Source organism: Pelophylax lessonae (genome assembly GCF_965119305.1).
Source record: "Pelophylax lessonae genome assembly, chromosome: 1".
Lineage (NCBI taxonomy): Eukaryota > Metazoa > Chordata > Amphibia > Anura > Ranidae > Pelophylax > Pelophylax lessonae.
This window is the reverse complement of record NC_138768.1, coordinates 745471978-745498984: the sequence shown is the minus strand read 5'-3', so window position 1 is coordinate 745498984 and position 27007 is coordinate 745471978. Positions and strand designations below refer to the sequence as shown.

Below are 27007 nucleotides of genomic sequence, written 5' to 3'. Positions count from 1 at the left end.
TAAAGAAAGGAAGGACAAAAGGAAGAAGTAACAAGAATAAGGAATCATATAGTTTGTGAACCTTATTATATCTCCAATGAAAAGATAACTAATAATTTAACTAATGTGTGTACTTTTGCATATTGCACCTTTCCAAGTTTTGGTTTAGAGTGCAAATTATTTACAAAATTCTTAGAGGACTTCCTTAAATAGACAGACTCAAGCTATCATTAGCAGTCGAAGGCTGGCCATAATTTTTTTATTTTTTATTGTTTAACCAGCGGGTTGAACAAAGAAAAAAATTACTCAATCCCCCATCCACACATTTGAGGTTGATGAAGGAATGCTCCTTGCGCTGCGCTATTGTATTCTGGCAGTCAGAAAATGTCCCCACTATCAGAATACACTGATCAGCACTGCTGGCTATAGCTAGCAGCACTGATTGAGCTGTTGAGCAGAAGTTGATCTGTGGGTTGACTGCTGTACAACCACCCTGCCAAAATATGGACCACAATTCGGCCGGTTCAGCAGGTTTGGCCATGTATGGCCAGTTTAACTCCTACATCTACCTAATCAATCACATAAACAACACAACATGTTTCACCACATTTGTGGCTTCTTCAGGGGTGCAACATGTGCAAATAGAGTGCTCAGTACTTTAGTGCATGTGCAAACACAAAGAATAAATAGAAGTATATGGTTAAACCTTTTTATTGGTGGTGTAAAAAAATGTACAAAATATATGACCAATGATGGGCTTGATAAGCTAATTAGTAATGCATATGACATTCATTACACAAGATGTAATCATTTCTGTTCTTATTTAGGGGAAAATTAAAATGTTGTTGTGTATATAAATGCTGTATAAATGCAATATTGAACCCTGTGTACAAGACTGGGATGCCATTATAAAGTTCATGTGTGTGTAAAGGCAGGCATTCCAATACTTTTGGTAATATAGTTTATGTAGCCCCACTGTGATAGTGCTCAGGAGTATAGATCTACTACCACAGACAAATGCTGTGCTCAGGCATATAGCTCCACTACGATTGTGCTTAGGAGTACAGATTAATTGCTACAGCCAAAATGCTGTTTTTTTTTTTGTTTTTTTTTTTTATGGTAGCTCCACTACCTCAGACAAAAGCTGTGCTCAGTCATATTCAGTATCTTCCAAAAGTAAGCACACCTCTCATATTTTTGTAAATATTTTATTTAATATATCTTTTCATGTGACAATACTAAAGAAATTACACTTTGCTACAATGTAAAGTAGCGAGTGTACAGCTTGTTTAACAGTGTGGATTTGCTGTCTCCTCATAATAACTCAACACACAGCCATTAATGTCTAAAACGCTGGCAACAAAAGTGAGTACACCCCTAAGTGAAGATGTTCAAATTGGGCCCTAAATGTCTATATATTGTGTGGCCACCATTATTTTCCAGCACTGCCTTAATCCTCCTGGGCATGGAATGAACCAGATCTTCACAGGTTGCCACTGGAGTCCTCTTCCACTCCTCCATGATGAAATCACGGAGCTGGTGGATGCCCCACAGATGCTCAATAGGGTTTAGGTCTGGAGACATGCTTGGCCAGTCCATCAACTTTACCCTCAGCTACTTTAGCAAGGCAGTGGTCGTCTTGTAGGTGTGTTTGTTGTTGTTTTAATGTTGGAATACTGCCCTGTTGTCCAGTCTCCAAAGGGAGGGAGGGGTTCATGCTCTGCTTCATTATGTCACAGTAAATGTTGGCATTCATGGTTCCTTCAATGAACTGTAGCTCCCCAGTGCGGGAAGCACTCATGCAACCCCAGACCATGACACTCCCACCATCATGCTTGACTGTAGGCAAGACACACCTGTCTTTGTACTCCTCACCTGGTTTCCACCACACATACTTGACGCATCTGAACCAAATAAGTGTATCTTGGTCTCATCAGACCACAGGACATGGTTCCAGTAATTCATGACCTTAGTCTGCTTGTCTTAGTGGGCTTTCTCATGCATTATCTTTAGAAGAGGCTTAGTTCTGGCATGACAGCCATGCAGACCAATTTGATGCAGTGTGCGGCATATGGTCTGAGCACTGACAGGCTAACCCCCCTTCAACCTCTGCAGCAATGCTGGCAACACTCATACATCTATTTCTCAAAGACAACCTCTAGATATGATGCTGAGCACTCAACTTCTTTGGTCAACCATAATGATGCCTGTTCTGAGTGGAACCTGTCCTGTTAAACCGCTGTATGGTCTTGGCCACCATGCTGCAGCTCAGTTTAAGGGTAATGGCAATCTTCTGATAGCCTAGGCCATATTTATGTAGAGCAACAATTCTTTTTTTTAGATCCTCAGAGAGTTCTTTGCCATGAGGTGCCATGTTGAACTTCCAGGGACCAGTATGAAAGAGTGAGAGCGATAACACCAAATTTAACAAACCCGGTCCCCATTTACACCTGAGACCTTGTAACACTAACGAGTCACATGACACTGGGGAGGAAAAATGGCTAATTGGGCCCAATTTGGACATTTTTACTTAGGGGTGTACTCACTTTTGTTGCCAGCGGCTTAGACATTAATGGCTGTGTGTTGAGTAATTTTGAGGGGACAGCAAATTTACACTGTTATACAAGCTGTACACTCACTACTTGACATTGTAGCAAAGTGTCATTTCTTCAGTGTTGTCACATAAAAATATATAATAAAATATTTACAAAAATGTGAGTGGTGTGCTTACTTTTGTGAGATACTGTAGCTCCACTACCACATTGCTTGGGACTCAGTATAGATCCACTATTATAGTGCACAGGAGTAAAGATTTACTGCCACTGGCAAAATTCTGTTCATGGGAGTATAGCTTCACTACCACAGACAAAAGCTGTGCTCAGGTGTATAGCTCCAATACCATAGGCAAATACTGTGTTCAAGTCCACTACCATGGCGCTCAGGAATATAGATCCTCTACCACTAGGAAATGCTATGGTCAAGGGTACACTATATGCATAGGTAGCAGAGTTGTTGTATGTAACATGTATGACACTACATATTATGTGGAGTGAGCCTCGTGTATTGAAACATCACATATCACAAGAAGTCTATTTTGACAGTCAGGTACCCAAATAGGGTCCATGTAGTCAGGTTGTTACATACCACAGTTTGCTTCATCACTGTCATCTTCGCAGTCTGCCTCTCCATCACATCTCCTGGATGCCAAGATACAGCGGCCAGAGAGGCACTTGAAATGACTGGGTGAACATTCTGAAGGAACAGAAGATAAGATTAAACCACTAGGATTATTGCTATTTTTGAAACATTCCAGCTGTGTCACTGTAGCAACTCAATTTCCCTGTTTACACTACCCATTAAAGTTTAGCATATAAGGATAATAAATATGATTTAGGAAGCTGATTACTTTGCTTCCCTGCCTCCACAAACAAGAGTGTCACTAAGGAAACCAGAAAAAAATGAGAGGGTGTTGTGTCCTTAGCAACCAGTTAGATTCCATTTATTGCTGGTCTAAACCAGATCAGAAAAAAAGGTCTAGTATACAAGTAAATTCTTATAGTAACTTTCTGATGTCTGCTGAGTGCTTTGGGCATCTCAAAATCACATACGTTTGAATGGCTCGATACACTTGCTTTACACAGAATCTCTTTTAAACATCCCCCTGCCATGCAAACCATTACCGATAAAGGTATATGCAATGATATTTACATGTCCATCTTTACCTTGAGGCATGATTAAAGGGAATCTATAATAAAACCTTTTATTTATAGTTCTGGATACAGTAAGGAATGTCTAGAACTCTTGTCAGGTCTATCTGTAGTACCAGCTTTTATTACCTAGATAGGGAAAGACTATAACCTCTGTTGGCCTATTACTGATGTCTGTGTTCCCACTGGGGATTTTACCTCAATTCATAAGACAGTAATGACATGTAACTGATAGGGAAGGGGCTAGTCTAATGATTGGACACAGACACCCAAAAAAGAAACAAAAAAAAAAACTACAACACGTTATAGCACCCACGTGTACTTAGCTAAATTACAATCCAGATCAATGTTATTGCAACCCCAATTAAATTTTTAGATATGGATAAAGGCTTTTGTTTGTATATTAGTTTATTGATAATAATGACATTTATTAAACATAATATATACACTAGGTAATATATGTGTTACTTTTAATTGAAATGCACTCATCTTATTTATATCAGTATTGCATTGGAAACGCTATATCTTTAAACTGAGTGCAGTAGCCTTTCTAAAATGGTAGCACCCATGTAAATATATTCATGGTATTGGTAGGTAGACAAGGCTATAAATCGAGGAATTAATTCTGGTATGGCATCCCTGCATAACAATGGGCTCATTACTTGACATTTTGTTGCTTTGTTTTAACACAATATGGCAGACAGAAAAGCACCCAAATGCATACTCCCAAAAAATATGCCACACTGTTTGAAAATTAAAATGTACCTTCAACATCCTCATCAGGCATAAGACAAGTCTGATTATCTGACTTCTCATCCGGAAACTGACTGCAGTCTGTGTCCTCTGGCCATTGTAGTCCAACAATACCCAGTACAGATTCACATCTTTCTTTGGAATGCTCACAAAGTGATCTGGGAAGGCATAATTTAGATGGACATTGAGCATTTACATTTCTTCATAACACTAACTCCTGTGTAAAAACATTTTATGTAATTTGGTCATGATAAGTTTCTCCATCCATTATTTGAAGGACTTTTTATAAAGAAAGTGAGAAACCCCTGTATTTGTGTTGTCATGTGGCATTCGTCTCTTCATTACAGATTGATCAACTGTCCCTCTTATATAAACCATTCACTCCAAGGTTACTTGTACCGGCTTGCTCTTTGTGGCTCAATGCAGTTGTGTTCTCAGTTACCGACTGCCTACAATGGACCTCATATGTACTCATTAGTCAACCTTGCTAGGTTCACCAAACCTAACATGTAGTCCACAAACCCCAAAAATAATACCAAACCCCAAGTCTATGGTAGCCAAATCAAATTATTATTTTCTGACTGTTTTCAAGACTAACAAGTTATTGTTTAAAAGGGGCATAAGTAGCTGGCAACTCCCATGAGGCGCATGCAAATTTTTTTTTTAAATATTGTTCATGTGTTTTAAGGGCAACATTGAAAACACACAAATCCTTTAAATAACATACTTGCTGGATGTCTTTAAGCCACATGTTGCATTACGGAACAGTGCAAAAAGTGTGTGTGTGTGTGTGTGGGGGGGGGGGGCAGGGTGATGTGGGGTGCCCCTAAAATTCCACTATAGATACTTATCCAGGCATGGAGCCTAAGAGATCAGGAGAGGAATATGTGGCCCTCCCTTTCTGTACCAGACTAGGCCACATACCTTTAAACATTGGGGGTATCTTTCAGGCAGAAGGGCAGCAACGGGTCTCCCACTCTCAAGGCACCTTGTCCCAATGTTGAGTATAAAGGACTTCTGCCTCACATTCAATGCCCCAAGAAGGACTGCGGGGGGTAATATGTTGTGAACTTATAGTGGAATCTAGAATCTCACTTTACCTGAAATATCTGCCCTTCCAGGAGAGTGAATACAGGGGAACTTAAAAAGTTTAAAATAAATAAACACACGCATACACTGGGGTCAGAGGCGTAACTAGAACCTTCAGGGCCCTGATGCAAGAAACCATGAAGGGCCCCCCAGACCCCTGGCCGGGGCCCTTACCTTCAAGCCCAGGGCTCTTCCCACTAATCCTGGGGCTCTTTACACTCGTTGCATGGCCTTTTATTACGGTCCTTTCACAGGTTCTGCAGTGGGCCCCCTTCCTGCAATCTTGTGGGCCCCCTTCCTGCAATCTTGGGGCCTCCCCACAGTGGTGCAATGCCAGGGTCCGGTCGCAAGTGTGACCTTTGCGATCCTGGAAGTTCACCCACTGGTTTGCTACCGGGCCCCCTGGAGCATGGGGCCCGGTAGCGATTGCAACCCCTGCAACCCCTGTAGTTACGCCCCTGACTGGGGTAATTCTCCAGCATGTGGGAGGGGGTCTAAGCTTGCTGCCCTTTTTTTTCCTGGCCACCCAGGCTACATGCACGAATAAGGGTCTAGGTGGAATATTTCAGGGAACCCTGCACCAAAAGTTTACTTTTTTTTTTTTTTTAGATGAAAGTATACCAAAAATGGGAAAAAAATCCTCCTAATGCTTAATTTCACCAAATTCACCTATTTTTTAATTGGGAAGGGTTAAATCTCTAACAGGTTTTCATTATTTTGGGAACATAGCAATATGAAACATTTTGGCTGGGTTGACATATATAACAGGGTAGGTGTGGGACAGAAGTACCATGCTTGATCACATTATGCTGCACTGCTTAACATTCCTGTGTTTACACTTGGTTACCCAATCCTGCTGTCATTGCTCCATCATTTGCATCCTCACAGCCAATGCTGCCATCAAGGTCTAGACATCCATTGCCCAAATCCTGACATTGCATGTAAGAGCTTAAGGACATGACTTTATTAGGGTGTATAGAATAAAAATAGGGCCATATTTCAACACCTTAGAGCCACAGGTGATGCTTAAAGCTGCCTGTACAAACAAATTAGAAAATACATTTGTCAGTGGTATTACACAGCTCTGAGGCCAAAACGAATCTTAGAAAGTATTAATTTATAGAAAGAGTAGTTGACTTGGAACTTGATGGAATAGAGCTTGGAATAGGCTTCCAGCAGAGGTAGGGAGTTAGTAAGCGTATTTAAACATGTTTGGACTAAACACACAACTATTTCCAGACAAAAAAAAAAAAATTTAAAAGCTAAAAAAAAAAACCTGGGGCAGCAACAATGGATCACTTGGTTTTTTTCTGCTGTCACCCTTCTATGTTGCTAACCCCTCCTGTTCATGCACTTTTGACAAGCCACAGCACAAATAATGTCAGTTTCATATTTAATGAAAAGTGTCTCAAAACATGGGATAATAAAAGGCTCTATCTTTCCCCCAAATATTGGGTACAATACATTCAAACACTGAAACATTATTGTTAAAGGGCATCATCACCTGCAGGGTGGTATCCGCTGGTTTATCTCGAGTTCACACTTTGGTACCAGGATAGTGCAAGCAAAGTACATGAGGTACTTGTAGCAATTGGTCTGAACCAGAGCTGGAAACAGAGAGGACTCCCAGCTTATGGAGGCTTCTTTCTGAGTCCTGTGGCCAAGGTAATTTGGGAAATGTGTATAATTATAGGGGAGATTCATACACAGCTCCAGAGTTATTGGTTCACATTGACCTAAAATTTTAACAAAGTAAAAAAAAAAGGAAAAAATGGTCTTGATATATAACAATATACTTCTAAAGAAAAAAGACTAATCAGTCAACTTCACTTATACAGCACAATAAATGTTTAGTTCCCAAATGCCTGAAGTAAAGGTTATTTTTAAGATTTTATATTTTATGAGGCCTGGGAGCATTCATGTGACCAGGGAACTGATATAACTTTTCCCCTCGATCACAGTCAATCTAATCTTTGGCTGCTGAGGAGCAAGGAGCTGTGAGAGAATTCAAATAAGGCAGCGAGTATAGGGAGGTTGGGGATGCCTTTTGTAAGGTCCCTGTAACTTTTCCCTCCTGCATGGGGGAGGTGAGGGTGTTTCTTTAAATGAAAAGTGCACTATTCTCAGCTGCCATCTGTTAATGTTTGCAATATATAACACGTACCTGGAACGCAGATCCCCACAGATGTCCAAACAGACTTAATTGTGCTATTGGCACACCACTTGCAACCTGTTCTGCTAAGACTATGGTGTTTAACCAAGCATGTGCAGGGCCTTGCAATGGATATTTAGGTACTGGCACATTCTTAACAAGCAGTAAATTGTTTTTTTTTTTTTTTTTTTTTTTTCAAACAAGCCCTCACTGGCCCCTGTAGCTGCAAGCACTGTGGAGCAACTCATTCTCAGATTTAATAACAGATGTGCTGAAGTTGAGTTCTAGAAGGTTTCTTAGTCACACACCAATGACTTTGTAGCCTCCCAGCCTGGGTACTGTCAAGGGGAAGAAGGTGCTTTGTGTTTAGAGGGCTGTGAAGCACTCAAATAAATGCAGAAAGGAGGCAAGAGGGAGGCTGCCAAAAACAGACTAGAACCTGACTTTAGTGCTTCTGCCGTGAATTTCATGATGAATTGTACCACCAAGTCTGCAGCTACAGTGATCAGTGAGGGCTTGCTTCACAGCTTATTTACCACTTAAATATTCATATCCTGGCCACAGCTTCACTTTAAGTTAGGCCCCTTTCACATGGAGGGTCTGATCGGGTCCACCTGTCAGTTTTTTATGCGGACCAGATCGGACGGACCAGATCGGACAGTCCATCCACCCCTATGGACCGGCAGGTGTAAATGGACTTGAGTCCTTTCACACCTGCCTACTTCTGGTCCAATGTGGTCCACTTAAAATAAACGGAAAGGGATCTGCTTTCTCCTTTCTAGGTGCATCGGATCTGAGGGCAGTCAGATGTAAATGTACAGTGGAGCCTGTTTACTCCTAGCCGCCTACAGAGCAGAGTAGGCTAATAGGAGTAATTGTAATTTAATAAATTCTCCTTGAGTGCATTGCTGTTCTTTAGAAGTAAACTGTGTGACAGCCCATGCATGCCTGGAAGTCACAATCTGGTTTTGGTGTTTTCACCAACCATTTTTCTGTCACCAATCACCAATGAAAACCAGCAAATGTTAAAAGCAGGCAGAGTCACTCAAGAAAAAATTGTGAAGAGGGGAAAGGAAAGTAATTCAGTATAACACAGTAATCATGGTAGTAGAAACTCTAACAAGTGATTCAGTGAATACTGAATCACAATGCAGCACTGTGTAAAATAAACACTACTTCAATAATATACATATAAATAAACATAAAAATGCATAAATACTACACCCTGTGATTCATTTTAAACAAAAACCATAAGATGTCAGTCAGATCCTCTCAGGAAAAGAGTGACACTACCATCCAGTGTAATATCCACACATCACTACCAAAGAAGTCCAAATAATGGGATTTTTGTACTTACCGTAAAATCCGAGTTCATCAATGGACACAGCTCTCCATAAATCATAACTACTGGATTATATTTAAACGAATGGTAAAAAGGCGCTGGTGATCTTAAGTGTCAAAATTCCAAACTTATTAATGAAATATAAAATTATTTGAAGTGTATTTTTATGTGAACCTGAATAAAACCTACTAAAAACTCACATAAATTATTATAAATACTAGTGGCACATATACCCACAATAAATATACTTTACATTTAATAATATATAAAGTGTAAGTGGCATATAGCGTATTGTGCAATTTTTACCATTCGTTTATCTATTTATTGTTATCTAACAATAAAAAAGGGCAGCAGGTTTTTAGTATCTTTTGAAAGGGCCAGGCGCCGTCACATTTATTTTATACTGGATTATATTGCCTCCTCCAGGAGTAGGACTAGGCAGAACAAAAAACAACTGGCTACACCCATGGGCCGTCCTCAGCTTGGTATATAACCCACCCCCCCCCCCTCTGCTCTAGATAATCAGTTTTGTAGCAAGCAGTGTTAGAATTATCAAAACTCCATAGAGGGGTGGGTGCTGTGTCCATTGATGAACTCAGAGAAATGGATTTTAGAGTAAGTACAAAAATCCAATTTTCTCTTTCGTTCAACGATGGACAAAGCGCTCCATAAATTATGCCTACTTGGACGTCAAAAGCAGTTGCAAAAGAAAAATGAGGGGTGGGGAAAATAACCCTAGGCTAAACATAAGAGCCATTAACCAGGACACAGGTGCCTTAACCGGGTCACAAGAGCCCCGTCTGAAAAAATAAAAGTTTTAAAAAAAAAACACCCCTCAAGAGGGAACAGCCCCTCTTAACCACTTTACCACCGGAGGATTTTGCTGTCTTCCGTCCAGGCCACTTTTTGCGATTCGGCGCTGTGCGACTTCAACTGACAATTGCGCGGTCCCGCGACGCCGCACCCAAACGAAATTTACGTCCTTTTTTTCCCACAAACAGAGCTTTTTTTTGGTGGTATTTGATCACCTGTGCGATTTTTACTTTTTGCGCTATAAACAAAAAAAGAGCATTTATTTTGAAAAAATAACAATATTTTTAACATTTTTTTATATGAAATTCCCCCCAAAAAAGATGTAAAAACCTATTTTTTTTAAAAATTTTGGCCAATTTGTTTTATGCTACATATGTTTGGTAAAAAAAATCGCAATAAGCGTATTTTGATTGGTTTGCGCAAAAGTTATTGCGTTTACTAACAAAGGGAAAGATTTCTGTCATTTTTGGTGTTTTTTTTTTTAACGCGTAATGGCGGCGATCTGCGATTTTTTTTGCGGGACTGCGACATTGCGGCGGACAGATCGGACCCTTGACTGACATTTTTGACACTTTTGGGGGTACCAGTGACATTACTGCAGTAATCAGTGCTATATATATGCACTGTTACTGTAAAAATGACACTGGCAGGGAAGGGGTTAATTTTATTGGAGAGGGAGGGGTTAATGTATGCCTGGTGCTTACTGACGTGTAGTGGGGGAGGTGACTGAGTGAGTCATGGACAGATCGGATGTCCAGCTATGCTGAACAGTCCGATCTGTCACTCCCTGTCACTATGGAGATCCGCCCGCTGTGTTTACACACAGCGGGCGGATCTCCAGACTCGATCCCCGACGATCGGGTAAGAGCAGCGGCGATCACCGCTGCTCCTCCCCTGGCCCGACTCCCACTGTGAATGAAAACAGCGGGAGCGAGCCTCCGGCGGTGCGCAAGCGCCGCCCAGAAGGGGGAGTGTCTGACGACGTAGTACTACTTCGTCAGACGATAACGAGCCACTCTGCCGCAGTAATATTACTGTGAGCAGACGTAAAGTGGTTAATCAGCAGGCTGCAAAACATTGCAGCCAAAAGAAGCATCCGCAGATGCCAAAGTATCTACCTTATGGAATTTTGTGAAGGTATGCACCGACGACCAAGTGGCTGCCTTACAAACTTGTGATATTGATGCCTGATGATGAAAGGCCCAAATAGAATGTGACATGACAGGAAAAGGTGGAACCTGATCATTAATGGAATAGGCCAGAGTCACCGTCTGTCTAATCCATCTAGAGATGGTAGCCGAAGAAACGGCCAGCTCTTTTCTTGGTCTGTCCATAACCACAAAAAAATGAGTCTCACCTTCATAAGGACTCAGTAGCTGCCAGATACACCCAAATCGCACAAACCACATCCAAGGTATGTAAAACACAGTCCTTGGGATGAGCCGGCTTGGGACACAAGGAAGGCAACACAATGTCCTCATTCAAAATGGAAGTCAGTGACAACTTTGGGCAGGAATGATGGACAGAGAAGAAGAACCACTTTATCCCTATGGACCACTAAATAAGGACTGCGACAGGATAATGCCACCAATTCCGATACCCTGCGGGCCGAGTTAATAGCTACCAAGAATGTCACCTTCTGGGATAACGTAGGTAAGGGAATCTCCTGAATATTCTCAAATGGAGGTTTCTGGAGAACCGACCCGAACAGTACTAAATTTAAATCCCATGACAGCAAAAGAGACCGTACAGGGGGAGCCACATGTCGAACCCCCTGAATGAATGTACGAACTAAAGAATGTGTGGCTAGGGTCGCTGAAAGAAGAATGCCAGGGCAGACACCTGGCCCTTGATGGTACTCTAGGCCAACTACTGATCACTGCCCTGTTGAAGAAAGGTTACGATCCGAGACAGACCTCTATCCCTCAGTACCTGGCTTTCAATAGCTAAGCCAATAATACCAGCAAATGTAAAGCAGGATGGTATATCATCCCTTGGGACAACTGGTCTTTTCTGAGAGGAAGCCCCCAAGGGACGTTTATGGGCACCAGACTGATTGGAAGATCCTTGCCCTTGAATCCTTGCAGGAATTGCAGAAAGGTTTGAAGCCGAAGAAAAGCCTGAGCCGAAGATGATACTGGCCTTACGATGGCCCTTAGACGCCTGCGGTGTCTGCCATAGGAACCCGTGATCTCGCCACGAACCTCAGTTTTCTCCTGTGGAGCAGAACCTGTTAAAGGAGCTGCATGTAGGATTGTGCAAACAGAACTGTCTTGAAGGTGGATACCACCAGACTCAGAACTTTTATGCAAAATGAGAGAGAAAACTATCTGTGTGATAGCAGCCGGTGAATCACAGCCTCTGGTTCCTGAAGTTTGTCCAGAGGAAGGACCACCCTGGTCAGAATTAAAATCAGACCTAGGTAAATCAATTCCCTGGACAGGGATAGGGGGGACCTTAGGTAGTTCGGACATCACCTGAACCTTTGCAGGAATTAAATCCACACAAGGAGACTCAGGACCTAAAAAGGACAAGCTTTGTCCCCTGTTCTGGGTACCCTCAAACTAATCATTTTGTGGCTCCCCTTGACACACATTAAGGAGGATTTTGAGGCAGACCTTCATGCTAAAGGGGTCTTGCCTGCAGGTCTGGATAAGCTAGCTCTAGGCTTACCAGACCAAGGATGCTTGGAACCTCCTGGGAAAGATGTGAAAGATCTATTTCCCCTATTCTCCGTCCCAGAAGCGAATAATAATTTTCTATGTGCTGAGAAGGAGGACCCCCATCTGTGACAAGGCTCCTTCCCTTACATAGACTATGGCAGGAAGGTACTCTTCCCCCCTCCCCGTGATACCCTTAATGATATCACCCAGGGTAGCCCCAAACAGGCGATTGCCTTGAAAGGGCAGATCAATGAGAGCTTTCTTAGAGGCTTGGCCTGCGGACCAATTCTTAAGCCACAGCACGCGCCTAATCACCAACGCTGAAACAGAAAGTTTGGACAGCACAGGAGCTGTATCCAAAGCTGCATCACAAATAAACTGCAGCTCATGGACCAACTGGTCCGCTAAATCAACATAAGCAGCGGGGACCTGCTCACCCCCCCCCCCCCCCCCAGGCCCTGGTGCAAAAGCTTGACCCATTTAGTTAGGGTCTGAGACAACAGGGCTGAGGCAAAGACTGGCCGCTATGTTGAACCAGCCATAGTAAACATGCTGCATGCCACAGCCTCCACTTTCCTTTCAGCGGGGTCCCTAAAGGACGGGAATTCCTCTACTGCTGTCATGGGATCTTTGTTTAACCTGGAAACAGTAGGGTCCACCTCTGGTGGACTAGTCCACATTTTTAAAAGTGACTCCTTAAAAGGGTTACGTACAGCAACACGTTTGGGGTCCACAAAGGGAAATTTTGGTTGTTCCCATTCCTTACAGGAAAACCTGTCAAAATAAGGCACATCAGGAAACACCTTTGGAGCGTGAGGTGACCTATGCATACCAAACGACACAGCCATGTCCTTGGCTACATCAGCCACATACTCCATTTTTAAAGTCTCACGCACTGCAGTGATAAGTGCATTTACCAGCGCTTTATAATTCGGTGCTGCGACCATTGAGGAATCATCCTCACTATCTGATGGGTCTGGGGGTGTGATATTAAGCTCCCCTGGACAGGCCGCGTCCACAGCGACATTAGGCTCTCAGAATCAGATGAGACAGACTGAGCAGGGAAAGGCGAGGGATGCTTCCTTCTGGGCCTTTGCCCACAAGCCACTTCCACCTGGGACACTAAGGACTGCAGGACCACCGTCCTTGCAACCATGGGAATCTGGGGTTCCGAGGGACCTGCCACCTCCATGAGGGGGTCAGTGGGGGAGATGTGACCCTGAGGCTCCATAAGGAAAGGAAGTACAAAAATGATCACCACTAAAGGATCCCCCCAAGGCTCAGGGTACCTATCAGCAGAGAGAGATAACAGGGACCCCCAAGGACTTACCCCCAACGATCAGAGGAGCGCCCAGAATTCAGACCCAGCATCACCATGGTGCCATGCCTGTTCATATGTCCCAGACACAGGAAGAGGAAACTGTGGTGGGAGAGGAACAGGAGGAGCTTCGGCATCCCAACAAAGCTTCGGTCATCTCCAGCATCTCCTGGATGAAGGGAAAATGGCCCAGTGACATCATCGGCTACACAAACATGCCGCCAACCGCAGACCAGCCAGACTAAGGGAAAATGGCCTCCGTGACATCACCGGCTACACAAACATGGCCACCAACCGGAGACCAGCCAGACTAAGGGAAAATGGCCGCCATCAGCTACAGAATGCTGCTAGGATCTTCCCTGTGCCCTCTACAACGCTACACCCTCTGCAAGGGGACCCCCTCCTGAAGGTAGGACACACATTAGGGGAGACTCTGCTGCACACTCTGCACCGGTCTCTGCACTGGGACCCCCCTGCACTATACCCACGCTGCAAACAGTGGGGCATGTACCTAGGGGTCTCCTACACTTGACTCCTCCAGACTACCAGGGCAGGACACACTATCCTACGACCCTTACAGAGTGGGGATAGTGGGGGGAGACCTCAACGGTCTCCACTGCATCCTCTGCCCTGGCACCCACACCAGACCCCAGGTCTAGACAGGGGAGAAAGGGAGTGGGGGAACCCCAGCACACTGAGGGATTTTTAAGGATGCAAGGAGGGAACCTGCAGGCAGGTCCGACCGTCCCTGGAGTTTACCTGTGTCCACCTCAAAAAAACGGCAAAAGGGGAGAGGGGGGACTGTTCTTACCCTTCCATGGTGCGGGTAATGCTCCAGACAGAATCCTCGCCACAAAGTAGGGGAGCTGTCGGCCAAGGGACCGCTGCGACTCAGACCAAAGCCCGGTCATATGCGACCCTTCAAGACATTTAAGTCGTGGGCCAGCCTCTGTCCATGAGGCTATGTCGTGGCCAACCTAGGGCATAGCTGCGGTCTGCACATGCTCACTGGCTGGGCTGGGGGGACCACTGGATCTAGATTATCCAGCTCGTCGCCCAGCCCAGCAGTTGATTGTGGATCTCCTGAGAGAAAAAACAAAAAAGATGTAAGGAAGGAGAAAAAAATTGCTAGGACCAGAGATCCCAGCTGGGAGCCAAGGTCCTTACTCCTGACTAAACAGATTAAAAGTGATTATCTAGAGCAGAGAGAGGGGTTATACACCAAGCTGAGGACCATCGATGGGTGTAGCAAGGTGTTTTTTTTGTTCTGTCTAGTCCTACTCCTGGAGGAGGCAATATAACTCAGTAGTTATGATTTATGGAGCGATGTGTCCGTCAATGAACTTAAGAGAAAAATCCTTTTTTATACAAAACTTTCACAACTGTGTTCTACTCAGTGCTTTGAGTCACAACAGTCATATTAACAGTCACAATAAAAAAGAGACATTTTTTTAAAGTCTTTGCTAAAGAAACGCATCAGTGGCGGGGCTAGTGTATGCGTTTGCCAAGTGGGAGAAATGTTTACCTAGTGGCCAGCTTTTAGGCTCCTCCGCTCGGTGGCAGTTACATGCAATATGCTTTATGCCGATTATGTGCTTCGCATTGTAAGTGCAATTTTTTTTTTATTAAGATATGAAGTTTTGAAGTAGTTAAACTATCAAATTCCTCTTTTTTAATGTGATGATTGATGTGGAGATTGAGAAGCTCTTTGTTAATCTGGGATAAAGTGAACCTTAAGAATCTAACAGATGTGAATCCAAAGCATTAGATATAGATATATATATATTATATATATATATATATATATATATATATATATATATTTATTTATTTATTTACACACACACACACTATATCTTCAAAAGTATTGGGCCGCCTGCCTTTACACACACATGAACTTTAATGGCATCCCCGTCTTAGTCCGTAGGGTTTAATATTGAGTTGGCCAATCCTTTGCAGCTATAACAGCTTTGACTTTTCTGGGAGGGCTGTCCACAAGGTTTAGGAGTGTGTCTATGAGAATGTTTGACCATTCTTCCAGAAGGGCATTTGTGAGGTCAGGCACAAATGTTGGACGAGAAGGCCTGGCTGGTAGACTCTGCTCTAATTCATTCCAAAGGTGTTCTGTTGGGTTGTGGTCAAGACTCTGTGCAGGCCAGTCAAGTTCCTCCACCCAAAACCCGCTCATCTATGTCTTTATGGACCTTGCTTTGTGCAGTGGTGTGCAGTCATGTTGGAACAGGAAGGGGCCATCCCCACACCACAACCCCCCCCCCCCCCCCCGACCTTAACCCGACAGAACCCCTTAGGGATGCATTAGAGCAGAGACTTCTCGTCCAACATTTGTGTCTGACCTCACAAATGCACTTCTGGAAAAATGGTCACACATTCCCATAGACACACTCCTAAACCTTGTGGACAGCCTTCCCAGAAGAGTTGAATCTATTATATCTGCAAAGGGTGGGCCAACTCAATATTGAACCTTACGAATGGGATACCACTAAAGTTCATGTGCGTGTAAAGGCACGTGTCCCAATACTTTTGACAATATGGTGTACATTGATTTAATATTCACTGAATCAATTGTTAGACTAGTATGTGGGAGTTCTTTATAGCAGCAGCTTGATTCTGTTAGGATTAGAAGATTCACAAAATTCACAATAACTGGTGCGGAATGGGGTTTGTATTTATAAGTAGAAAATGTTTTAATGATGAACGCTTGGTATAATAATTCCCAGCCTAATATGCTTTTGAACAAATTTTACTTGCTGTAGTCACAACTCACAGATGCAGCATATATGTGCACGTTTTAGGAAAGCCCTATTTGTGTTCTGCGTCACAGCTGTTTCTGCAGATGGTTCTAGTCCCTGGAGGAGGAAAGGTCCCAGGAACCATGTTATTTTCACGGCTGGAGTTTTCTGTTCTAAATCTGTGCAACTGCTTTCTTTCATGAGTGACTCAGTACTCAGTGCTATTGCATAACTTAAGCGTGTGTAGTTTACAAGGAGGCAGTAAATCATATGGTCAAGATCCATTTGTAAAAGAACACACTGTCGTTTAATACTTCAGGAAATGCCTATTTAGCACAAAGATTGGTTTTAGAACAATAAAAAGGTTACCATCATATTTAGTCCCCTCTGAACTTTTAGAAGCCATTTATTGGTAGTTTGGTAAATGGGAGGATTAGATGATGTGGGGTCAAGCGAGAGGCAGAAAATATTTTCTTTTTTACCATGTGGAATTACAGTTACATGCAGCTGCCATTTTTAATAGCAACATGGTATGTTTCTGCCTAGCCTCCATGCAGTGAGTCCTTGGTTGTGGTTTGGGGCAACCAAGCACCATTGTTGCAGGGAATACATACCCCTTACTGACAGGTGCCTACAGATATTAGATGATAGTCTCCTGTTTTAGCCTTTTGTTTAAGGGTACCACATCTAGTGAGTGGTGTAGGATACCTCCATATGAGTGTTGACCTGCATGTCATTGTATTTGTACATGTTTTCATTACAATCATTAAATCTACAGAAACTACCTAATTGGTCTCTCTGCCCATTCTGTGAACCAACCATATAACCTCTTTTTTTCCACGCTCTTTGTGGAACATTTTTTGCATGAGTCCGGTTAGGTTGGTCGTCACACACTAAGTGAAGGCATGTCAGAGAAAGTTTTTCTGTATACATTTCCCCCTCCCATCTCATTTTTTACATGTTAGGTTTCACAATCTTGCCTAATGTAATGTTCCGCATGTGAATCCCTCTCTCTCTCTATTGCTTTGAATAGGAAGAAAGTGACAGCCAAGAAGATATCATTTGATATTTGGATCATACATTCAAGTCTGATTAATCTCTACTCTCTATGGTCACCTTAACTCACATGTGAGTGTCAGGCAACAGAGTAGACCATGTAAACTCATGAGCCAGCCGTGTGGATGGGCTATATTAGCTTCATCCATTAACAATCTTGCCATTAAATTACAGAGGCAAAACTTAAACCCGGGTTAAGGCAGTTAATAAGTCACAATTCCTTACCTAATTTTGAACTAAATACTTCATGGTATTTTTATGACTCCTTTCTCTGTGCCTAAATATTTTAATTTGCAGTTTACTATGTTAAATTCAGAGGAGCCATCGTTCACTGGAATAAAGTACAGTGCAGCCCTCAGTAGAGATAATATAGCCTTCAATAGAGATAATGGGGTCCAATGTAGACATATCGTGGCCTTTAGAGATTTAGTCCTCTCATTTCAGCCCAACATTTCACCCGAGTTAAGGTATCTTTCAACCTTTCTCTCTAATACAGCTCATTCTGTATGGCGGCCATCTTAAGTGAAAAAAAAAAAAGAATATAATTGTTTTTTCAAATGTTTTAGTTTGCAGTCACATGTGCCTAATTGCAGTGGATCCTTATAGTAACATGTTTCCTTGCCCATGTTTCCTTCTGGGACAGGGGAAAAGCCTTAAAGGACAACTGTACCTTTGGCACAAGCATTCCTTCAATGCATGCCACTCTCTCTCCTAATGAAACAATTCATCTTCCTACAGCTTCTCTTCACCCCCTCAGTGGACAGTGAATCAAAATTAACTCAGTCCACTGAACAAGGAGCTAAACTAGGCAGCAGTAAACTTGACTTTGGGAAACATAATATTAAATTTGGAAGGAGTTGTGAACATCGATGGATCATGATAGGGCCCGGGTAAGTATTGGGGGGGGGGGGGGCTGTGGGGGAAGCTGCCTACTGAAGGCATTTTACCTCCATGCATTGAATGAATGAAGGTAAAAACCTTCAACCCTTAGAAGCACCTTAAATATATAGAAAGTGAAATCATTCTTGGAGGACACTGGAGTTGATTTACCTAAGGAATAGAGCATGTTCACTGTGAAATGTGAATGTTCATTTAACCTCTTGAAGTGAACATTCACTTTGCTCACTGAGCAACCACTAGGTATTCTAAAAAAAAAAGTGTGCATATCACAAGAATGGCTCACCAAAATCCAAAATAATTTGGCAGGTGAAACAGTAATCATATATGTATTTTAACCTTGCATTTAGTTGTTGGCCTTGAGTTGTACTTAAAGGTAATGGTAGTAGAAATGAGTGTACATACTGCAGTTGGTTTTGTTTTGAGGCATTTCACAGTTGGTGTCATTGGCGCATGATTCAGAGCAGCCCGCCAACACACACTTAGAATCACCATCTTGGCACGAGTGACCTGTGCAAAGAAAGGCCATTAATATATAGTATGCTGATTTACCACAATGAATTGCAAGCAACAAATAAAACAAAGACTGTAGATATACTATGCAAGATTCAAATAAGGGGGTTCTCACAGGGTCTTGAAGGCAATCTATGCAGAAAAAAGAGCAGCTCATAGTTACATAGTTGGTAAGGCTGAAGAAAGACACCAGTCCATCAGTTCAACCTGAGTGTGAGTGTGTGTGTGTGTGTGTGTCACTACCATTTTTATTATCACTGTACATTGTGTTCACAAAGAAACCAATATCATAGGTTTTTGACTTTATCTACACCCCACCAACTGTGGAAGGGGGTACTTTATCCTTACTACTCTAACAGTAAGGAGGTCCTTACACAGTTCAACCACTTCAGCTCCGGAAGGTTTTACCCCCTTCCTTACCAGGCCAGGCCATGTTTTGCGATACAGCACTGCGTTGCTTTAACTGACAATTGCAAGGTTGTGTGATGCTGTACCCAAATAAAATTGATGTCCTTTTTTTCCCACAAATAGAGCTTTCTTCTGGTGGTATTTGATTATCTCTGCAGTTTTTATTTTTTGCACTATAAACAAAAAAAAGAGTAACAATTTTGAAAAAAAAAACCACAATATTTTTTACATTCTGCTATAAAACATATCCAAAAAAAAATGTAAAAATCTAATTTCTAAATCATTTTAGGCCAATATGTATTCTGCTACATGTTTTTGGTAAAAAAAAAAATCCCAATAGGCGTATATTGTTTGGTTTTCAAAAACTATACGATAGATTTATGGACTTTTTATTTATTTTTTTTACTATTAATGGCGGCGACCAGCGATTTTTGGTGGGACTGCGAAATTGCAGTAGACAAATCTGACACAAAGGGACACTTTTTGGGGACCAGTGGCACCAATACAGTGATCAGTTCTGTCACTGTATAAATGACACTGGCAGAGAAGGAGTTAACATCAGGGGCGAGCAAAGGGTTAAGTGTGCTCATAGAAAGGGATTTCCAACTATGGGGGAATGGATGCACTGGAGGAAAACCGCTTCTGCTAAGCAGAAACACAAGACCTCCATTTTCCTCTGTTACAGAATGGCGGTCTGCCTTGTTTACATAGGCGGACAACTGTTCTGCCTCTCCTCAAAATGATCGACGGGTTCCGGCAGCCATCGCAGCTGCCAAATTGCTGATTGGCTCCCCCTGTGTCCAATCACAGCGGGAACAAGGCTCTGCTGGCACGCGTGCACACAGATCTTGTGCACAAAATCAAATACATGTACATGATTTTGCGCAGCCGGGCCACCCTGCCGCAGTGTATATGTAACAGGCGGTCCAGAAGTGGTTACTATTGAACCACTTATCATCCATCCTTTTTGTGGGGCTGCATGTCTTCTTTAGAGAATTTTAATTTATTTTTTTTACACAAAGTTGTCAATTTATAAGATATTTCTAACACATAGCATGTGTTAGTATTAGGGATGCACCGAATATTCGGCGGCCGAACATTATTCGGCCGAAAATAGAGAAAATAGCACTTTCGGTGTTCGGCCGAATAAGTCAAAAGGCCGAATAATTTTGTGCCGAACAATGTCAGCTTCCGCCCGGACCGCTCCCCTTCCTCATTGCGGCTCCCGGCTCCCTTCTCACACGCCGCCGGTGTCCTGTCCGGCCGCGAGTAGGGGGTGTGACGTCACACGCGCGTCCCGCCCCCTGCTCCTGACTGCGGCTCCTTCACACTAGGTCCAGCGAGCGTGACACTATGTGCACGCCCCGCCCCCTTGTTCGCGGCTTTTGGCTCCGACCTGGCTGCAGTTCAGGTATGTGGAGCTGAGCACATTTGGGGGAGAATACGGTAGCTGCTCAAGCATTAGTGTGCAGACTGCCATATGTTGTTGCCACTTGCCATGCTCATTACATTAGAGTGCCCTATAAAGTGCCCCTTAAAAAAAAAAGAAAAAAAATGTGCCCAACAGAGTGCTCCCTTGACATAAAATGTGGCCATCAGCGTGCCCCTTATTTTATGCTAAGCGACATGCTGATGAGCATATTTTATGTTAAGGGGCACTCTGATGAGCATATTTTATGTTAAGGGGCACTCTGATGGGCATATTTTATGTTAAGGGGAACGCTAATGGGCATATTTTATGTTAAGAGCAACGCTGATTTAAATGTTTTGTTTTGCCCATCAGAGTGCCCCCTAACATAAAATGTGCCCATCAGCGTGCCCCCTAACATAAAATGTGCCCATCAGAGTGCCCCCTAACATAAAATGTGCCCATCAGCGTGCCCCTTATTTTATGCTAAGGGACATGCTGATGAGCATATTTTATGTTAAGGGGCACTCTGATGAGCATATTTTATGTTAAGGGGCACTCTGATGGGCATATTTTATGTTAAGGGGCACGCTAATGGGCATATTTTATGTTAAAAAATGCGAAACACCGCGTTCGGTATTCGGCCTTCGGCCAAGCATTTCATTATTATTCGGCTTCGACTTCGGCCAAGAATTTCATTTCGGTGCATCCCTAGTTAGTATAGCTGCAGACAGGTACTCAGGTACTCTGATGGGCTGCAGACAGGTACTTAGGTACACTGATTGGCTGCAGACAGGAACTTGGGTACTCTGATGGGCTTCAGAAAGGTACTCGGTTACTCTGATGGTCTGCAGAGAGGTACTTGGGCACTCTAATGGGCTGGAGACAGGTACCTGGTTAATCTGATGGGCTGCAGATAGGTACTCGGGTACTCTGATATAGGTATTCGGGTACTCTGATGGGCTGCAGATAGGTACTTGGGCACTCTAGATTGGAGACAGGTACTTGGATACTCTGGACTGCAGACAGGTACTCGGGTACTCTGGGCTGCAGAGAGGTATTTTGGTACTCTGATGGGCTGGAGACAGGTACTTGGGAACTCTAATGAGCTACAGACAGGTACTCGGGTACTCTATTGGGCTGCAGATAGGTACTCAGGTACTCTGATGGGCTGCAGATAGGTAGTCAGGTACTCTGAAGGGCTGGAGACAGGTACTTAGGTACTCTGACCACAGGTACTCGGGTACTCTGATGACAGGTACTCGGGTTCTCTAACGACAGGTACTCGGGTTCTCTGACGACAGGTACTCGGGTTCTCTGACGACAGGTACTCGGGTACTCTGATGGGCTGGTAGCAGGTACTCGGGTACTCCGATGACAGGTACCCCGGTACTCCGATGACAGGTACCCGGGTACTCCTATGACAGGTACACGGGTACTCCTATGACAGGTACCCGGGTACTCCTATGACAGGTACCCGGGTACTCCGATGACAGGTACTCGGGTACCCTGAAGGGCTGATGACAGGTACTCAGCTACTCTGAGGGGTTGTGACAGGTATTCAGGAACTTTGATGGACTGGTGACAAGTACTTTGATGGGCTGGTAACAGGTACTTTGATGGGGTAGTGACAGGTACTCTGATGGGCTGGTGACAGGTACTCTGATGGGCTGGTGACAGGTACTCTTTATTAGTGGGCAATCGGTGTGTTTTACTTTGTGCTGTAACGGTAACTAGCTGTTACCAAAATCTCCTCCTCACACACCGATCCTGTGTGAGAAGGAGATTTTGGTAACAGCTAGTTACGGCAGTTTGTTTACATTCTGTGACCAGTTGAGATTGGACACAGCCGGTCACGTGGTAAAGAACCAATTTCATTGGCTATTTACTCTGATCGGTGATAGGCTGTGTCACAGTGACACTCTCCATCCCCGATCATTGCTCTACACGCTCCTGGGGGCGTGCACAAGGATAGTTCATGTGGCCGGCTGTGATTGGACACAGCTGGTCACATAGTAAAGAGCCATTTTTATTGGCTCTTTACACTGATCGGGATGGGCTGTTTCCCGATGGACACATTGTGTGGAGAGCGGCAAGAACGGTGGACGTCATATGATGTCTGCCCAGAGGGAGAAAGCATTCCGGCCAGGGTCATTTTACAATGCGCCGGTAGGGAAGTGGTTAATCTGGGGATAAGTGCAGGTTGGAAGGGAAGAACCTTTCTGGAGGATATGATCGAAACTCTGAAAAAACAAGGGGGTAGCCCTCCGAGCCCTTTGTAGGGGACATAATAGGACATAGCCCTCTTAAAAGGGGGCTGCCCGCCATGACGCGGAAGCGCAGGCAGGGTCCTGCCACTAAAACAGGGCAGGTGTCTCACACAATGGCGGCAAAGCTGTCATTGAAAAAAATGAAGTGCCCCCACAGCACTATCCCTTCCAAGGGAGGTGCCAAGCTGACCACATGGCCTAGCAGGCCGCAAGCCACTGCCTACATTTTTGTGGAGCTGCAATTTCATTGATCCTCAGCCCAGCAGGTGCCCAAAAGAAGAGTGGGGGCTTCAGCTACACACACTGAGGCCACCCCCAATGGCAGTGCCTGACTCGGCCGCATTGGCCTAGTAGGCCGCAAACTACTGCCTAAATTTTAGAAGGCACTCAGTCGCCAGGACACGAGCCCCAGCAGAGTCAATCACCCAGGGGCAGCGGAGGAAAAGGCCCAAACAGGAGGAAGTGTCATCAGCCACCTTCACAGGGGCCACCTCACATTGTTTCCAGCGAGTAGGTCGCAAAGCTGCCGCCTAAATTTTTGGCCCGATTTGGCCGCTTGAGGCGCGTACCCGCGGATGGTAAAACATCCGCTCCCCCAGCCCAACAACCGCTGCAGGAAGCCTAGAGTACATTCCTGCTCTAGTCACCCTAGTCACCAACCCCCAGTGTGGCTGGAAACCCTGCTCAACCCCCCCATTGCACCCCAGGAAAACCCGGTCAGCAACCTGTCAGCAGCAACTTCAACCAGCCCCCCTTAAGAGCATGTGGCAACAGCCAGCTCATAACCTCATCCAGGCAGGGGAGGGAGGCACAAAGACCCACAGTGACCACAATTTTAAAGGGGCTGGGGGGAAGGATGGAAACCCAGGGGTACCACCATCCGAGGGAGGGGCCCATGCCCACTCCAAAACCCTCTGGGGGTAGTGGGAAGACAGCTACCTACCACACCAGAAACAGGCTGGGCACCACTCCAGACAGGACATAGCTCCATCGCAAGCTGCGGTCTACCTGCGCTCACTGGCTGGACTGGGGGGACTCTAAGGATCTATATTATCCAGTTGGTTGTCCAGTCCAGCACTTGATTGTAGCTCTCAGAGGAACAAAATAATAAGAAGAGGAAAAAATTCCATGTAAAAAGAAAAAATTGCCAGTAGTAAAGACCCCAGCAACGAACTAGGTCCTTTCTCCTGACTAGGCAGAAAAACTGAATACCTATAGCAGGAAGTGGGAGTATACCCCCAGGGACTGCCCCATAGGCGTATTCAAGCTTTTTCTCTGCCTAGCGTTCTACTCCAGTAGGGGGCAGTATAACCCTATGGTCAAGAGGATGAGGAGCTGTGTCCATCAATGAACAAAAAAGAAATTGAGCTTTTTATTATTCCCATGTTTTGTTTCATATTTGGTGATTGTAATCAAGCTATAATAATTTCTCTTACATGCACTTAATTTAAAATAAAATTTCAGTAAAAAATGTGCTATAACCTGATATATATTACATAGCCTACTATGGAGTTATCGCTCAATGCACAGGATGCTCAGTTGATGGCCTCATAGAAGTCTATTGCTTTCTACTGGGCACACTTGGAGCCCACGAAGAAGACATTGCGGTGGAGCACAGCTTCAAGAACTATGCAGTATGCAGCTATGGGGTGGTAGAGGTGTGTGAATCTGTCCCCCGCTGGCTCCAAGTGAGCGCTGGAGGGGCAGGGCAGAAAGTTGGTGACTGACAGTCACCGGCTCTCTGCTCATGGTACACTGACAATTGAGCGATCAGCGGTCTTTAAACGTTCAGTTCTCAGTCTTCCATGAGCAAAGAGCCAGTGACTGTCAGTTACCAACTTTCTGCCCTGCCCCTTGAGCACTCACTGAAGTGCAGGGCTGTGGAGGGGTGGGAGCGGCTGGCTATGGCTCACTGAGAGACTGAGCCAGCTGTCAGTCCAGGCTTCTGGGTGGATTGCAACCATATGGTCGTAATCTTTTTTAGAGCCTGGACCGGCTCTGTGATGTCAGCCAACAGGGTGCTTTAGCCTGCTGTTGGCTGAAAACGGGTCACAGAAATGCAGAACGAAAAGTTTGTTCTGCACTCCTGTCACCCATTTTCAGCCAACAGCAGACTGAACATCTCTAATAAATAAAATGGATCTGAGACACACCATATGAGAACATGGTATGATCTTTGCCAATACTTAGAACTTAGGGTAGTATTATGAGTTTTAGGGTTAGGTTAAAGAAGTATTACAGTACATGTATCTGACACACGTGAGTGGAACATAGATAAAGATGCAGAATAGAGAAATATATGAAAGGATGCTGCATTCTCCTAACCTTTGTGCTCAGTGCAATTTTCTTCATCACTGCCATCTTTACAGTCATTATCTCCATCACAGCGGAAGGCACTAGGAATACACTGTCCATTCTTGCACTCCGTGAGACCCTGACTATGACAAGCTATGAAAAAAAAATGTAATCAGATATAGCTAACTGATCTGTTTCACAATTTCATCCAAAAGTTGGTTGCCATAAATTGATTATACAGTAAACCCCCGCTCCATCGCGGTTCAGTTTTTGCGGTCCCGGTATATTGCGTTTTTTTTTTTTGTAATGTTATTTTACTATATAAATCATTCAAAAATTAAATATTTTTGTGTTTTCCATAGCTCTTGCTATGTCTCTCAGTCTCTTCTATGTGTTTAAATGAGTTTCTATTGTTTTAAGAGTGTGTTTAAAGACCTTAAAATGCTTTTACACGTACAGTGACAGTAAAAAAAAACATGCCTACAGTGTATTTTAATAGGGTTTTTCTATTTCATTGATTTTCACTTTTCGCGGCTGGGTCCGGAACGTAACCCCCGCAATGGAGGGGGGTTTACTGTATATCATTTCTACAAATAAATGGTACATTCATTTTTTTATGCTGTATAATTCCTATTCTCTTCTGTCTGTCTAAATATTCTGTTCTGTCTAAATATCTGAAACCAATGCAAACTCTAAAAACATTCATAACATAACAATCCCTGTTTTGTATTTCAGTAAGATATTGTTTGATTCAGTGCTACTATTATCTTGGGAAACTACAGGGGGCATCAAAGGGGAAACTGCTTAACCATAAACGCCTACTGTGCGTATTTATTACCTGTATGCTCTAATTATGTACTGCACAAAATCTCCTTGCATCCTTTCTTTGTTCTCTTATCTGTTCTGTCTGAGCTGCTACTGAGCTTAAAAGTATAAAAATGTTTTACCTATTGCCCAATTTTATTACAAATAAACACCTGGAGCGCTGAAAGATTCTGTATGAGATATATGGAAAATTTTAATGACTCCACTAATCAAAATAACAAGTTTTATTATTAATATATATATATATATTTATATATGTATATATATATATATATATATATATATATATATATATATATATATATATATATATATTATATATATTTAGTATCTAAAAAAAGTGAGTACTCCCCTCACATTCTTGTAAATATTTGTTATATCTTTTCATGTGACAACACTGAAGAAATGACACTTTGCTACAATGTAAAGTAGTGAGTGTACAGCTTGTATAACAGTGTAAATTTGCTGTCTCCTCAAAATAACTCAACACACAGCCATTAATGTCTAAACCGCTGGTAACAAATGTGAGTACACCCCTAAGTGGAAATGTCCAAATTGGGCCCAAAGTGTCAATATTTTGTGTGGCCACCATTATTTTCCAGAACTGCCTTAACCATCTTGGGTATGGAGTTCACCAGAGCTTCACAGGTTGCCACTGGACTCCTCTTCCATTCCCCCGTGACGACATCACGGAGCTGGTGGATGTTAGAGACCTTGCGCTCCTCCACCTTCCATTTGATGATGTCCCACAGATGCTCAATAGAGTTTA

The 27007-nt window shown here is 43.5% G+C and overlaps 1 protein-coding gene across 1 annotated transcript in view; it reads right to left on the bottom strand.

Moving 5' to 3' along the window:
* CORIN (corin, serine peptidase) overlaps positions 1-27007 on the bottom strand; it is a gene marked incomplete at its 5' end in the record, with an annotated part of 372660 nt that overhangs the window by 89376 nt on the left and 256277 nt on the right. The window contains 5 exon segments of the mRNA XM_082265807.1: positions 3124-3231; positions 4452-4597; positions 7033-7264; positions 18925-19029; positions 25444-25566. Of these exon segments, the coding sequence (XP_082121933.1) occupies positions 3124-3231; positions 4452-4597; positions 7033-7264; positions 18925-19029; positions 25444-25566 (714 nt within the window).